The sequence below is a fragment of the Camelus dromedarius genome, chromosome 30 (genome assembly GCF_036321535.1).
Source record: "Camelus dromedarius isolate mCamDro1 chromosome 30, mCamDro1.pat, whole genome shotgun sequence".
Taxonomy (NCBI): domain Eukaryota; kingdom Metazoa; phylum Chordata; class Mammalia; order Artiodactyla; family Camelidae; genus Camelus; species Camelus dromedarius.
The window spans coordinates 2,787,708-2,800,450 of NC_087465.1; the positions used below are offsets into that span (position 1 = coordinate 2,787,708).

At 41.7% G+C, this 12,743-nt stretch overlaps 1 protein-coding gene across 2 annotated transcripts in view; it reads left to right on the plus strand.

Annotated features, from left to right (window-relative positions):
- The first annotated feature begins 358 nt into the window (after positions 1-358).
- Positions 359-12,743, plus strand: part of RP1 (RP1 axonemal microtubule associated) — a 140,067-nt gene continuing 127,682 nt past the window's right edge. The window contains exons 1-3 of one of the 2 annotated variants that reach the window (XM_031441623.2): positions 359-1,016; positions 1,725-1,896; positions 3,845-9,468. In XM_031441623.2, the coding sequence (XP_031297483.2) occupies positions 405-1,016; positions 1,725-1,896; positions 3,845-9,468 (6,408 nt within the window). In that variant the 5' untranslated portion in view covers positions 359-404. Of the gene's footprint in view, positions 1,017-1,724; positions 1,897-3,844; positions 9,469-12,743 lie in introns of those variants that run through there. The other variant, XM_064480818.1, reaches the window with a different exon arrangement.

Sequence of the window (12,743 nt, forward strand, 5' to 3'; positions counted from 1 at the left end):
TACATTGGCAATGGCATAGTGGGTGTATTCTGTAAGCTGCCTTTTCACTTAGTAGTAGCTCATGATCAGTTTTCTGTGCCAATACAGAACTATAGCCATTTTTAACGGGTTGTATAGTTTTCCATGGGTGTATATAATTTACCTACATAGGCTTTTATTAGTGTCTTTAGATTGTTTTTATCTTTCAATTATATCTACCCTTATTTAATTGTTTCTTTTGTGACTTTTTATTGTAAGCCCTTGAAACTTACCTTTCAAAATAGGTGGTATAATGAATGAATAGATGAATGAATGAAATCCTAGGAAGAGCCTGGGTACCTACAACTATAACCAGCTGGCCTTCGCACGTGGTGCTGTTGCTGTGAAGATGAACAATTTTCTTCCGCCTCCAGGTCTCGATCAACATGAGCGGAACTCTCTCCACTAGCTTTGCCATGATCCGTCGGACTTCTTCCGAAGGTCAGGCTCCTTCCTCTCGCCAGCTGCGCGTCGCTCAGCCTGTCGTGGCCAAAAGGATCAGCTTCTACAAGAGCGGAGACCCGCAGTTTGGGGGCGTCCGGGTGGTGGTGAACCCCCGTTCTTTCAAGACGTTCGATGCTTTGCTGGATAACTTGTCGGGGAAGGTGCCCCTGCCGTTCGGGGTGAGGAACATCAGCACCCCTCGGGGAAGGCACAGCATCACGCGCCTGGAGGAGCTGGAGGACGGCCAGTCGTACCTGTGCTCCCACGGCAGGAAGGTGCAGCCGGTGGACCTGGACAAGGCCCGCCGGCGCCCGCGGCCCTGGCTCAGCAGCCGGGCCCTCAGCGCGCACGCGCAGCGCGCCCCCGCCCCCGCCGCTCCCGGCATGCTGCGCGCGCCGCGCAGGCTCCTGGTCTTCAGGAATGGCGACCCGAAGACGAGGCGCGCGGTGGTGCTGAGCAGGCGGGTCACGCAGAGCTTCGAGGTCTTTCTGCAGCACCTGACGGAGGTCATGCAGCGCCCGGTGACCAAGCTGTACGCCACGGACGGGCGGAAGGTGAGCACTTCGGCGGGCTCCTCCTGTCTGCGCCGTCGCGGCAAGGGTCGCGGTGGCGGCCCTGGGGAAGGCAGGCTCTTCCCACGTGCGTGCGTATGAGCGTGCGCGCCCCCGCGCTCGTGGGCGGGCGCTGGCTCGCTGGAGTGGCTGCTCTCTCGGTTCCCGCGAGGGACACTGACGGGGCGTGGGCCCGAGGCCTCTCTCCTCCCTCACACTCCCTCCCCGAGCCCAGAGTTGTAGACGGGTTGACGCAGAATCTAGTCTCCTCAACAGTTCTTGGGAAGGAGTGGCCAGGCATCTTCTGGGACCAGCTGACGGGCCGGGGAGAGTCCCCTGCAGGGGACAGCGTGTCCACAGTGGTCCCTTGCCGACCTGGCGTGTCCTGCAGGCCCTTTCTCAGCTGGATCCTTGGGTGGGGAAGACAGGCAGCACTACATCCTGTTAAAGAGCTCAGTGGTTCTGATGGAAGAAGACCGGTCAGTCTCCGCCAGCTGGAGGCTGAGTAAGGGTATGGTCTACCCCCCACCCCCCACCCCCGGTACTTAGTCGTTTTATATACATCATTAGTGCCTAACAAATGCTTGGCTTCCTGATTCTCTCGCTCAAGTCCAGGAGGTGGTTGAATTAACTCAGTTGTAAACTCACTGTACGGAAAGAACAAAACTTCGTGTTGCTCACGTAAGGACCATACTCTGGTTTTTTTTCTAGGTTCCCAGTCTCCAGGCTGTGATCCTGAGCTCTGGAGCTGTGGTGGCAGCAGGAAGGGAGCCGTTTAAACCAGGAAATTATGACCTCCAGAAGTACTTGCTTCCTGCTAGATTACCAGGGATCTCTCATCGTGTGCATCCCAAGGGAAATGCTAGGTCAGAAAGCAGAAAGAGTAAGTCACTTAAATATATAGCCTTTATTTTTAGCCCTGAGATTTTTAACCTCACCAGCAGCAACAAAATGATTTATCTTAAATGACCAGTTTCCTTCATTACAGAAAACGAGGGGATCAGAAACGTTCTGAACTGAAATTGGTTATATTTATAGCTGGAAAGAGTCATAGAGATTATCTAATAATTTTTCTTTTAAAGATTTTTTTTTCAAGTTAATAAATGGTGTATCAGTTTAAATTGATGAAGTATGTTTTTTAATCTTTGCATGTAGTACCTAGAGAAAAAATCAAAGTGGGAGAGGAACCCTGTGGCATATGTCTAAGCGGTACTCTGGTAGTTACAGAATTTTCTCTAAATAATGCCGTGCAGTATCACGGTTGAGCTCAGGTTAGTTGATGTACATATTTTTAAAAATCTCTTTAACTGCATACATGCTCTACTTTCTGAAGTTACTCCAGTAAAAATCACAGGTCCTTAGATCCACTTTTTATTTATTTAAAAAAAAAGAGGTTTATTTAGCCAGATAATGCTGGTTAACTGTACTCTAGGTTGATAATTCCTTAGGAAATGCCATGCAATGTGACATTATCTTTTGGATAGGGGAGGAGGAGGCCCTCAACACCCAGGAGTGTGGGATAGGCTGTAAATTCTCCTTGCAGGCGTGGCTAATCTCATTATTCATTGTACTCAGTATTTTAGCTCTATGCGAAAGTACTTATTGCCTTTTATACTTAAATTTTAGTTTTTATTTCATTTAAACATGGAATAATACACATTTTAAGTTGTTTTAATTCCTCTATTTATTGCTAAAATGGGTGAATCTCAGTTATTATTGTTGTTACTTAGTTATTTCATGAATATACTTAATAGATAATTATTAGTGTTTCTGTTTTGTAGGCATAGCTGCCAAATACCTGTTATGCATAGGGTAGTCCTATTCCATCTTGGTCATTTTACGAAAATGGGTTTATTCTGTCTGATATGAGTTGCTGAGTATGATTTTTCATGGTGTCAGGGAATCTGAGGGTTTTGTTGAGTTTTACTTTTAAAAAATTGTGAATGAGATATTTTCATTTATAATGTTAGTGAAAGTATACCAAAAATAAAAGCAAACATCTCTAGGCCTACTCTGAAACTTTAAAGATATGTAATTGGTGGTCAGCATGTGCACATCTATACAAACTACTACCAATATGAATTTGATTGAATTTAGGAAGCATGAGTGCCATAGTTACCACTAGAGATAAACTTTAAAAAATTACGTAGATATCTGGGTCTATGAGTAGCTTTATTTCCTTTTGTTATTGATATTAAATCAAGTGTACTGGTTATACAAAATGGATGCTCAATTAATAATTATTACTAGATTAATCTAGCTTTAAAAATAAATTCTAAAAATGTTTTTGCTTTCATACTGCTATATAATAATCTCTCTTGGATATGCACAGATAGGAAAATTAATGCCAACATAAATTATTACTTGCTTATCCTAATAGGTAAGCGGCACTTGGTTAGACTCCAGTTTCAGTAATGGTAAACAAAATAAAATAACAAAACAAAACCCCATGAAAATCTCTTAATTTTTGCTAGAATTCTTAGCAGTTTCTACTTTATACTTTCCTTATTAAAATTTCCTTGTTAAACTCGTTAAAATTAAAAATTTGTGAACTTCCTCATTGAAGTAAAATTGTAAGTTCCTTTTTAAAGAGTAGTGTGTAGAAATGTTCCAGATATTACAATGAGCTAAAAAACCGATGAATACATAGAAGTGAGAAACTTATTAATAACATCTTACTATGAAATTTAGAAAATACGGTATTTCTCACACTAATGATTTATTTTTTTCTTTTCTTTCTTTGCTACCTCTTCTATTGGATATTTATAACTTCTCTACCTTCCACATTATATTTTAACGTGGGGCATCTTTTCCTTTTAAAATTTTGAAAGTGAGCACACAGGTGCCTTCAAGCCCAAGATCCCAGATTTATTCTGTTTCTTCTGACAAAATGCAGAGTAATGATTGCTATTCAGAACATTCTTTTGCTTCTGAAAATTACTTGGCCTTAGAAAAAAGTGATTCTCAGAATTTATTCATATATCCTTCTGAAGATGATGTTGAGAAATCAATTATTTTTAATCAAGATGGCACTATGACAGTTGAAATGAAAGTTCGATTCAAGATAAAAGAGGAGGAAACCATAAAATGGACAACCACTGTCAATAGAGCTGATCTTTCTAATAATGATGAAAAGAGTGAGATAAGAAGTTTTCCAGGGAGAACAGATGATCGATCATCTGGTTTAAAGATTACAGCATGTTCATTGTCTGCAGATGTCTCACCTCTGGAGAAAGGCAATAATCAAGAGGGCAGTTTGGCAGAGGAGATAAACACTCAAATGACGGATCAAGAGGCTGAAACTTGCGATTCTGCTAGTTGGGAGAATGCTGCTATGGACACAAATGCCATCCAAGGAGCTCAGGATCAAGCGAAGCATCATTTTTATAGGCCCCCTACACCTAGACCAAGGAGAGTGAGACAAAAGAAATCTGTGATAGGGAGTGTGACCTTGGTATCTGAAACTGAAGTTCAAGAGAAAATGATTGGACAGTTTTCCTATAGTGAAGAAAGGAAAGATGGGGAAAACAAATCTGAGTATCACATGTTCACACATTCCTGCAGTAAAATGTCATCAGTATCCAACAGACCAGTACTTGTTCAAGTTGATAACAATGAGCAGGTAGAATCATCTTTAGAAAGAAGAAAGGAAAGCAGACTGCTCAAGTCGAGTGCCATAAGCGCTGGTGTGGTAGAAATTACAAGTCAGAAGCTGTTAGAGATGTCCCATAACAATGGCTTGCTGCAGACTACATCAGAAAACTCAAGTGTGGAGGAAGGTACAGTTGATAGTGTAACATCAGACAACAAAACTAGTATCAGAAATTTAAGAACTGTTGGTAACACCAATGATAGAGTCAGTCCTTTCTTAGCAGATGCAACTCATCCTTCAGAGGACAACTCTGGAACTGACAAAACTATTTCCAAGACCTCAGTTTCAGTAGGATCCTCTACTGTCACCACAAGAATTGACAAGCTAATTAATGAATTTTCTCAGTGTGGTTTAACAGAACTTCCAGAAAATGAAAAGCAGATTTCGTCGTCTGCTGCCATCAAAAAGAAGATGAAATCTGAGCAGCATGTGATAAATTCCAGACATCAGGATGGGGAGAGTGCAACTAAAGGAATCCCCAGGAAGAGTAAGAGAATAAATACAAGAGGTAGAATTTCACAGGAAACCATATTGCAGGATTTACATAGTCGCTTTAAAGGAGAGCTACTTTGTGAGAAAGACCTCCATGCAAGTGATATGGTTATTGAATCAAATTATTTTTGTTCCAAAAGTAATAATCCTGTGAATTCCAAGAATTTTCATAGAAATAAATTAAATACTGTTCATAATCCTAAGTTTCAAGGACTTTTAACCAAAAGGAAATCCAGACCACTGAACAAAGTTAGTTTAGGAGGACCTACAAAAAGAGAAATTGGTCAAGGAGATGAAGTACTTTCCCACAATAAATTTAGATATTGCAAAAATACTTTTGAAAATCAGAATTTATTTCATGTGCTTAATTTCCTTGAGCAAAACCCCAATGGTTTTTGTGGACCACAGGCTCAAGCAGAAATAGCATCTTGGTATTTGAGAGGAACAGCAAAGAAGAGTTTAGTTTCAAAAGTTAATAATTCACACATAAGTTTAAGAAGCCAGAAAAAACAAAAAGGGGATAAGTTGAAATCAGATACTATTGTTAGTAAACAGCATGTTACAACCAGGGCAAATTCCTTAGGTTCTTTGAAAAAAGCTGTTTTTCCTGATGATATTACCAATCATTCAGTTCAAAATTATGTACAGAGGTGGTTGCAGAACATAAATCCACATTCAGCTTTGCAACCTGGAAAATCGGTTCCAGTATTCAAAAAGCAAAGGAGTGTGGTACGTTGTAACAACAGTGGTTTTCCAAGAAATAATTCCCGTACAAGTCCTGGAAAAGGAAATAATTTTGTCCTGGAAAGTAATAAGCGCGTAACTAAAAATGCGAGTTTGACAGGAGATAACCTAGGTAGAGAGGCAGGTGCATCTTTAGACAAAGACACCAGTGAAGAACTTACCAAAGATCTCTGTAAGAACCAGATTGAATCTCTGAATGACGCTTACTGTCTTTCCCTTCGTGAATATTGTTCTTTGCCACAGTCAGCTATTTATGGTCATAATACTAAAAGTCAGGTATCTGCTGAAAAGTCAGGACCAGAGGTAAGCTTTGCTTACCAAGATGTAAAGCTAGCTACAAAAGGGCAAAGTGCAGAGGCTGCCATTCAAGTCGATCTCATGGAAGAGGACACCCCAAAAGACCTCTTACCAGTCGGGTTGCTTCACCAACTGCAAGCTTTAGTTCCTAGTGTTCACAAGACTCAGAATGGAGTTGTTCAAATGCCAGGTTCACTTGCAGATGTCCCCTTCCCTTCTCCAATATGTAGTTCATCCACGAATGTTCTTCTAGCTTGGCTCCTGGTGCTACACCTGAAGGGAGGTATGAATAGCTTCTGGCAAGATGATGCTCACAAGACTACCAGCAGAACTTCAGAAATACTTGCATTGTTGGAGGTTCTAAAGCACATTGCTGTCACAGAGGAGGCTGATGACTTGAAGGCTGCTGTTGCCAGTTTAGTGGAATCAACGACAAATCACATGGGACTCACTGAGAAAGAACAGGACGTGGTTCCAATAGGTCTTTCTGAAAATTGTTCTATACCCAACCTTCAGATAGTTCCTAGGTGCACTGAAAATGAGGAGACACAGGAGATCTCTTTAGATGGATGCTATTCTGCCAGTGAGGACTGCGTCTCTGAAGTCTGTGTTTCAGAGGTGACTTGCTCTCCATGTGAGATGCGCACTGTGAATAAGACTTGTCCTCCAGAAGAGACTTGTAACCTCAGTGGTGATTTTTACCCTAGTGATGGCTGTACCACAGATCAGACTTCCATAAATAAGGCTTGTTTCCCAGGAGAGGTCTGTTCACTTGCTGATGCTGTGTCTTCTCATAAGGCTTGTGCTCATGAGGAAAACTATGTCTATGAGACAGCTTGCCCAGTTGATGAGGCCTGCATTCCCTTCAAAGTCTGCAATACCAGTAATGTTTTAAATTCCAAAGAAAACACATATACTGATAATTTGGAATTGATTGAAGAGTTAGAAAGAGTTGATGAAGTTCACAAAGACCTAAATATTTTGGCAGACTCTGGGTGTAAAGATGGCTTTGATATATTAGTGTCACACCAAAATATCAGTAATTTAAGTCACTGTGTTTCTTCCCAAAGTGCAAATGAACCAGAACTTGATAGGGAACATAATTCTCTGGATGAATGTAAAAACTGTTCATTAAAGAAATTTCAGAATAAAAACACAGATACATCTTTTGATAAAGAAGAATCAAAGACTTCTGAAGAACCAGGCTCAGTAACCAGCAGCATGACATCAAGTGAAAGAAACATTTCAGAATTGGAATCCCTTGAAGAGTTAGAAAAGTGGAACCCTGGTATCTTGAACATAAAGATACATTCAGGAGAGCAAGTTACTGAAGAATCGATCCGGAAGGAGTTAGAGGCTGGTAAAAATTTGGAATTGATCGAAGTCTCTAGCAGGAACATTACAGAGGAGGAAAGAAGGAATGGTGTAATTTGTGAGACAGTCAGTAAGAGGCTGGCAACACCACCATCCTTAGTATTTTGCTATGATTCTAAGCAAAATACTGAAAAGGAGCTCAGTGAAGGAGAAACTAAAATGAGAGTAAAAGAGATGGTGAAAAGCATGGAAATGGAAAGTTTTGCAGAGTCTCCTCTTAATTTTAAAAATGGCTTCAAAAGTCCAGTGACTTCTGATTGGTCAGATTATAGGCAAGACAGTGAGACTGAACGGTCATATAAAACATCCAGTGATGGCCCCAGTGACAGTGGTGAGGAGATTGCCCCAGAGAAAGGATATAATAAGGGATTTGTTAAGCGGACAATAGAAAAACTTTATGGTAAAGCAGAGATTATGAAGCCATCTTTTTTTCCTGGGTCTCCACACACAGCTCAGGTGTGTCCTTACAATTCTGTGGAATTTCAGTGTGCTGGGAAAGTAGGTCTTCGTGATTCTGAAGGTTGGTCATTTGCCTCTTCTGAACAGGTATCTAGTAATTCATCTGTGTTGCAGAAATTTCAGGAGGAAAGGCAAGATAAATGTGATTTTAATGACATGAGGGCCAATTATCATGAGGAAGACGTTGTGAAACATGGTACAGAACAAAATGATCATGACAGAACCTTCAGGCACAGAGACGAGGGAGTACTGATTGACAAAGGCAGGTGGCTCCTGAAAGAAAATCACTTGCTAAGAATATCATCTCTTGAAAATTCTGGCATATGTGGCAATGCAGACACCACATCAGTGGATACTCTGCTTGATAATAATAGCAGTGAGGTACTGTATTCACATTTTGGAAATTTGGCCCCAGGCCCAGACATGGTTGAACTGTCCTCTTCAGAATTGGAGGAATTGACTCAGCCTCCTGAGCTGAGGTGCAGTTACTTTAACATGCCTCATTGTAGCGACTCTGAGCCTTTTCCTGAGGACTTGCTAGATGTTCAAGATAAAACTTGTGCTAAGGAGAGAATACCGAATCACCATGCAGAGGAGAAGGGTAATCACAGGTCAGAAAGAGTAGGCACAGCTGCCACTCATGTCTTTACATCAGCTGGTAACAAAGTCCACCCTGTCTCTGATGGTGCTGTTAAAAACCAGCCATTGCCTGGTAATAGTGTAATCCATGGGGCACTTCAAGAAGGTGACTCTTTGGACAGACTCTATACTATTTGTGGTCAACACTGCCCGATACTAACTGTTACTATCCAGCCTGTAAATGAGGAACACCGAGGATTTGCATATTGCAAAGATTCTGATATTGAAAATTCCCTGAGTCTCCAATTATGGATGAAAATACACCCATATTTACTGCAGTCAAACAAAAACATGTTCAGAGATGAGAACAGTAAAGCAAGTGGTAGGAGAGCATTTACTGATGATGCCATTGGCAGTACATTGGATTGGCTTTATTTCAGTAACACATTTGGCTTGATGGATAAAAGAAGAAAATTAAAGAGAATTAACTTCTTGGACTTAGAGGAAGAAAATAATTTAAATAAATTTCAACCACATTTAAAGAGTTTCTTGCACACATTGTTAGTTGTGGGTGTTGTGAATTCAAATACACAAGATCCCAGCAATCAGACAAATGAAATTTTTGAAGTAGTTGATGAGAATAACAACTTATTAAATAACAGATACCAGAGCTCAAGAACAAATCTCAACCAAGTAGTAAGAGAAAATAACTATCATTTCTCCTTTGAAACGCTTGGCCAAGCCTTCCTATTTTGCCAAGTTGAGACATCCTTAGATATTAGCAATAGAAATAGGTTAGAAATATTTTATATTTTTGAAGATGAAAATCTTATTATTTGGGAGGAGGAAAACCATTAAATTGGACTGATCTTGAAAGCTGTGATGAACAAGAAGATTTAGAATTTCAGTATCAACACAGCCTTTCTTCATTAGTGTGTTTTTTACTTATAGAAAGATGAGGCACATGGGATGGATGTGGATTAGATAAACCTCTGAGAATTAACCACTTCTTCGAAGGAGTGCACCCTGGAAATCCTGCCATTGGATACTCCGATTTGACTCTCATCATTCCTGTGTTCTGCATTTTTCCGACAATCACAGACTCAGTTTCTGTTCTGCTATTTCCGAGGCTCCTCGTGTTTTTTCCTTGAACATGTGTAATTTTCTGTTTCTGTTATTTTCCCCCTAGGACATCATAGATGCCCCGAAGACAGGAATTACATCTTTTTTCCCCTCTTTTTTAATGTTGTCAGCTTAGTACAAAGTATGTATTGAATATACGTATTGGTGAATTAGTGGAATAGACATAGCCTCAAATTCCTTCACTTACTAATTTTAACTGCTGACTTGATAAAAGTATGATGGTAAGGTCTCCACAACGACCTCAGGTTTTTTAGGCCGAACGTGTTGAGTCTAGTTTTCTCAGAACATCCGTCTAATGAGCTCGCAAGCATTTCCGTGGGACAGGACTCTCCATTTTTCCTCTGACTGGATAAAAGGGATGTTCTACTACTAAGCTGGCTCTCCAGGACTTTGCCTAGAAATTAGAATCTTTTAAAAACATTAGTGAAATGTCAAGAAATTCAGATAGGTCAGAAACAAATGGCGAAGTTTAAGGCCTGCTCTGTGAAGAAAAATGAAAGGAACTGGATGATTTAACTTGGGAAGGAAAAGAGAAAAGTGACCTTGAAATTCTCAAAATTGAAAAAGAACTACTGTGAAGAGGAATTTGACAGATGTCTGTGTCCACCTGCATTAATAAAAATTTTAGATGTGAATAAAAACATGTTGCTTAGACAGATAAATAAATCTGATTAGACTATGAAGCGTAGATTGTCTCTTTTGAATACTTGTGGTAGTTTGCTTGGGACTTAGCCAGGGAATCTTTTAAGATTCCTTGTTCTTCATGACTATGTGATAGTATAGAAACGAGTCTTATAAAATGTTGAAGTCAGTGTCTTATCTGGAACTGACTCAAAGTAGAAAAATTAGTATTTGGAGCAACACATGGAGGTGCTAAAATAGCATAAATTTGGCATTGGGGAACTAAAAGTAATTACTTACATAAAGAATGCCTTTGGTTTCAATTCAGCATGAGTCATAAGTCCATAAAAAATTATGAGTTACTATTTATTTAACCAGATGAAGGCGACTTCTACATGGAGATGATTTTTTCCTTCAGTAAGTGATGCACTCTTCTGATTGAAATATGGAAGGTGTAATGTTCTGTAACCATCTGTGAGCAGTGAGAAATTTTGGTGAAATAAAAGGGCTGAAATTGTGGAGAAATACATGCACTTAGCTTTACTGCACTTTGCAGATACTGTTTTTTTGTTTTTGTTTTTTTTTTTACGAATTGAAGGTTTGTGGCAACCTTACGTTGCCCAGGCCCGTCAGCCACATCCCACCTCATTTGCTCACTTTGTGTCTGTCGTGTTCAGGTAATCCTCGCAATGTTTCAGACTTCTTCGTTATTAGTGTTATGGTAATTGTGATCAGTGATCTTTGATGTTATTATTGCAATTGTTTTTTGTTTTGTATTTAAAAATTATGGCGTGCACGATATTTTTTAAAGACATCATGCTATTACATACTTAATAGGCTACAGTGTGAATATAACTTAGGGGCACAGGGAAGGCCCTGAGTTAACATGACTCGCTTTATTGTGATACTTGTTTTATTGCAGTGGTCTAAAATTGAACCTGCAGTATCTCCCAGGTATGCCTGTAATACAAAGGGGAGAAGAATTAACATTAAAGTTGTGCCTACTGTATGCCAGGGACTGCGGTAATCTTACGGCTTTTTATATGTAATCCTCCCTCATGACACAGTTTAGCTTTGTTGTTTCCTTTTTATGGGTGAGAGAACCTAGCAGCAGGGGGGTAAAGTATTTCCATCAGTGGTGACAGTAGGTATCATGTCGAGATTTCAGCCCAGTTCTTTGTGCTTGAAAGTCAGTGCTCTTTTTATTCTTTTCACGTGAGGAAGAAAGTAAAATGATTTAAAAATTATTAGCATTCTCCCCAGAGCAGAGAGACAAGGGAATTATTTTTCTTTTTAATTTGGAAGGAGTGGTATTTAGATGTACCAAGGAGACTGAGCAAATCACTCATAGCAACCAGGAGTTCTTAGAAGAATGTGGCGTGCAGCGGCATGTGGATATGTAATGCTGCACCAGGCAGTGCCCTGGGCGGCCCAGATGAAACTGGGAGGGACGTACGTGAATGAGTAATGCCTGACTGCGCCGTGTACTTACTTCAAGTGAACACGTTCAGAGCTGGGGACCACAGCTTACGCATGTCTGCTCCCCAGATCCAGCACGTCACCGGGGGACACGGTAAATGCGTGTCGGGTAGATGAGACGTGCTTGTGAGTGCTAGCTCTTTACCTCTTTCTAACTTTGACTCCATACATGAAGAAAGACACGCAGAGATGCTGAGGGATAGAACTAATAAGTTCCTTGTATTTTATGAAGCAGTATTTCAATCGTCCTTTAAAATGTCTATGCAAATGACTTTTTTAAAAAAAACTCAAAGGCCGTTTTTATTTTCACAAGGCTTAGATTTAAACAAATCCTGAAACACTGAGATTTAGGAGACTAAATGTAACATTAGGGAAATTGAAGAACCCTGCCCCGCCCTGGCTTTTTCCCTAGGGGTGACGTGCTTAGGGCGGAGGGCGGCACCCCCCACACCCCGCGATGCTCAGGGGAACACGCGGGGCGGGAGGTGCGGTTACCGCTCGTGTCCACCAGGTGGCGGCGGCGCCCCGCGCTGGCAGAGGCCGCGCGCTCGGGGGCGAGGCTGGCACGGCGCGGGGCGTGCGACCAGCCCGGGGCCGGTCCCGGGCACGTCTGCCTCTGCGTGCAGCGAGCCAGGGCCCAGTTGCGCAGGCCCCGCTCCGGCCCCGCGGCCCAGTCTTCAGTCCGGAGGGGTAGCAGCGTTCAGGGCGAAGGAAATACCCGGTTAGGAGCTCAAGTTCACAAGCCGAGGGGAAGTGAATTAAATGCCCGCGATGGAACCGGCCGTGGGTCCGAGGGGGGTCGCGGGGGGCGGGGGGCGCCGTGTTCTCCCGGAGCCGTCGGGCGGCTCCCCTGGGGCCCCGTACGGAGGCAGAGCAGGCTGCGGGGCGCG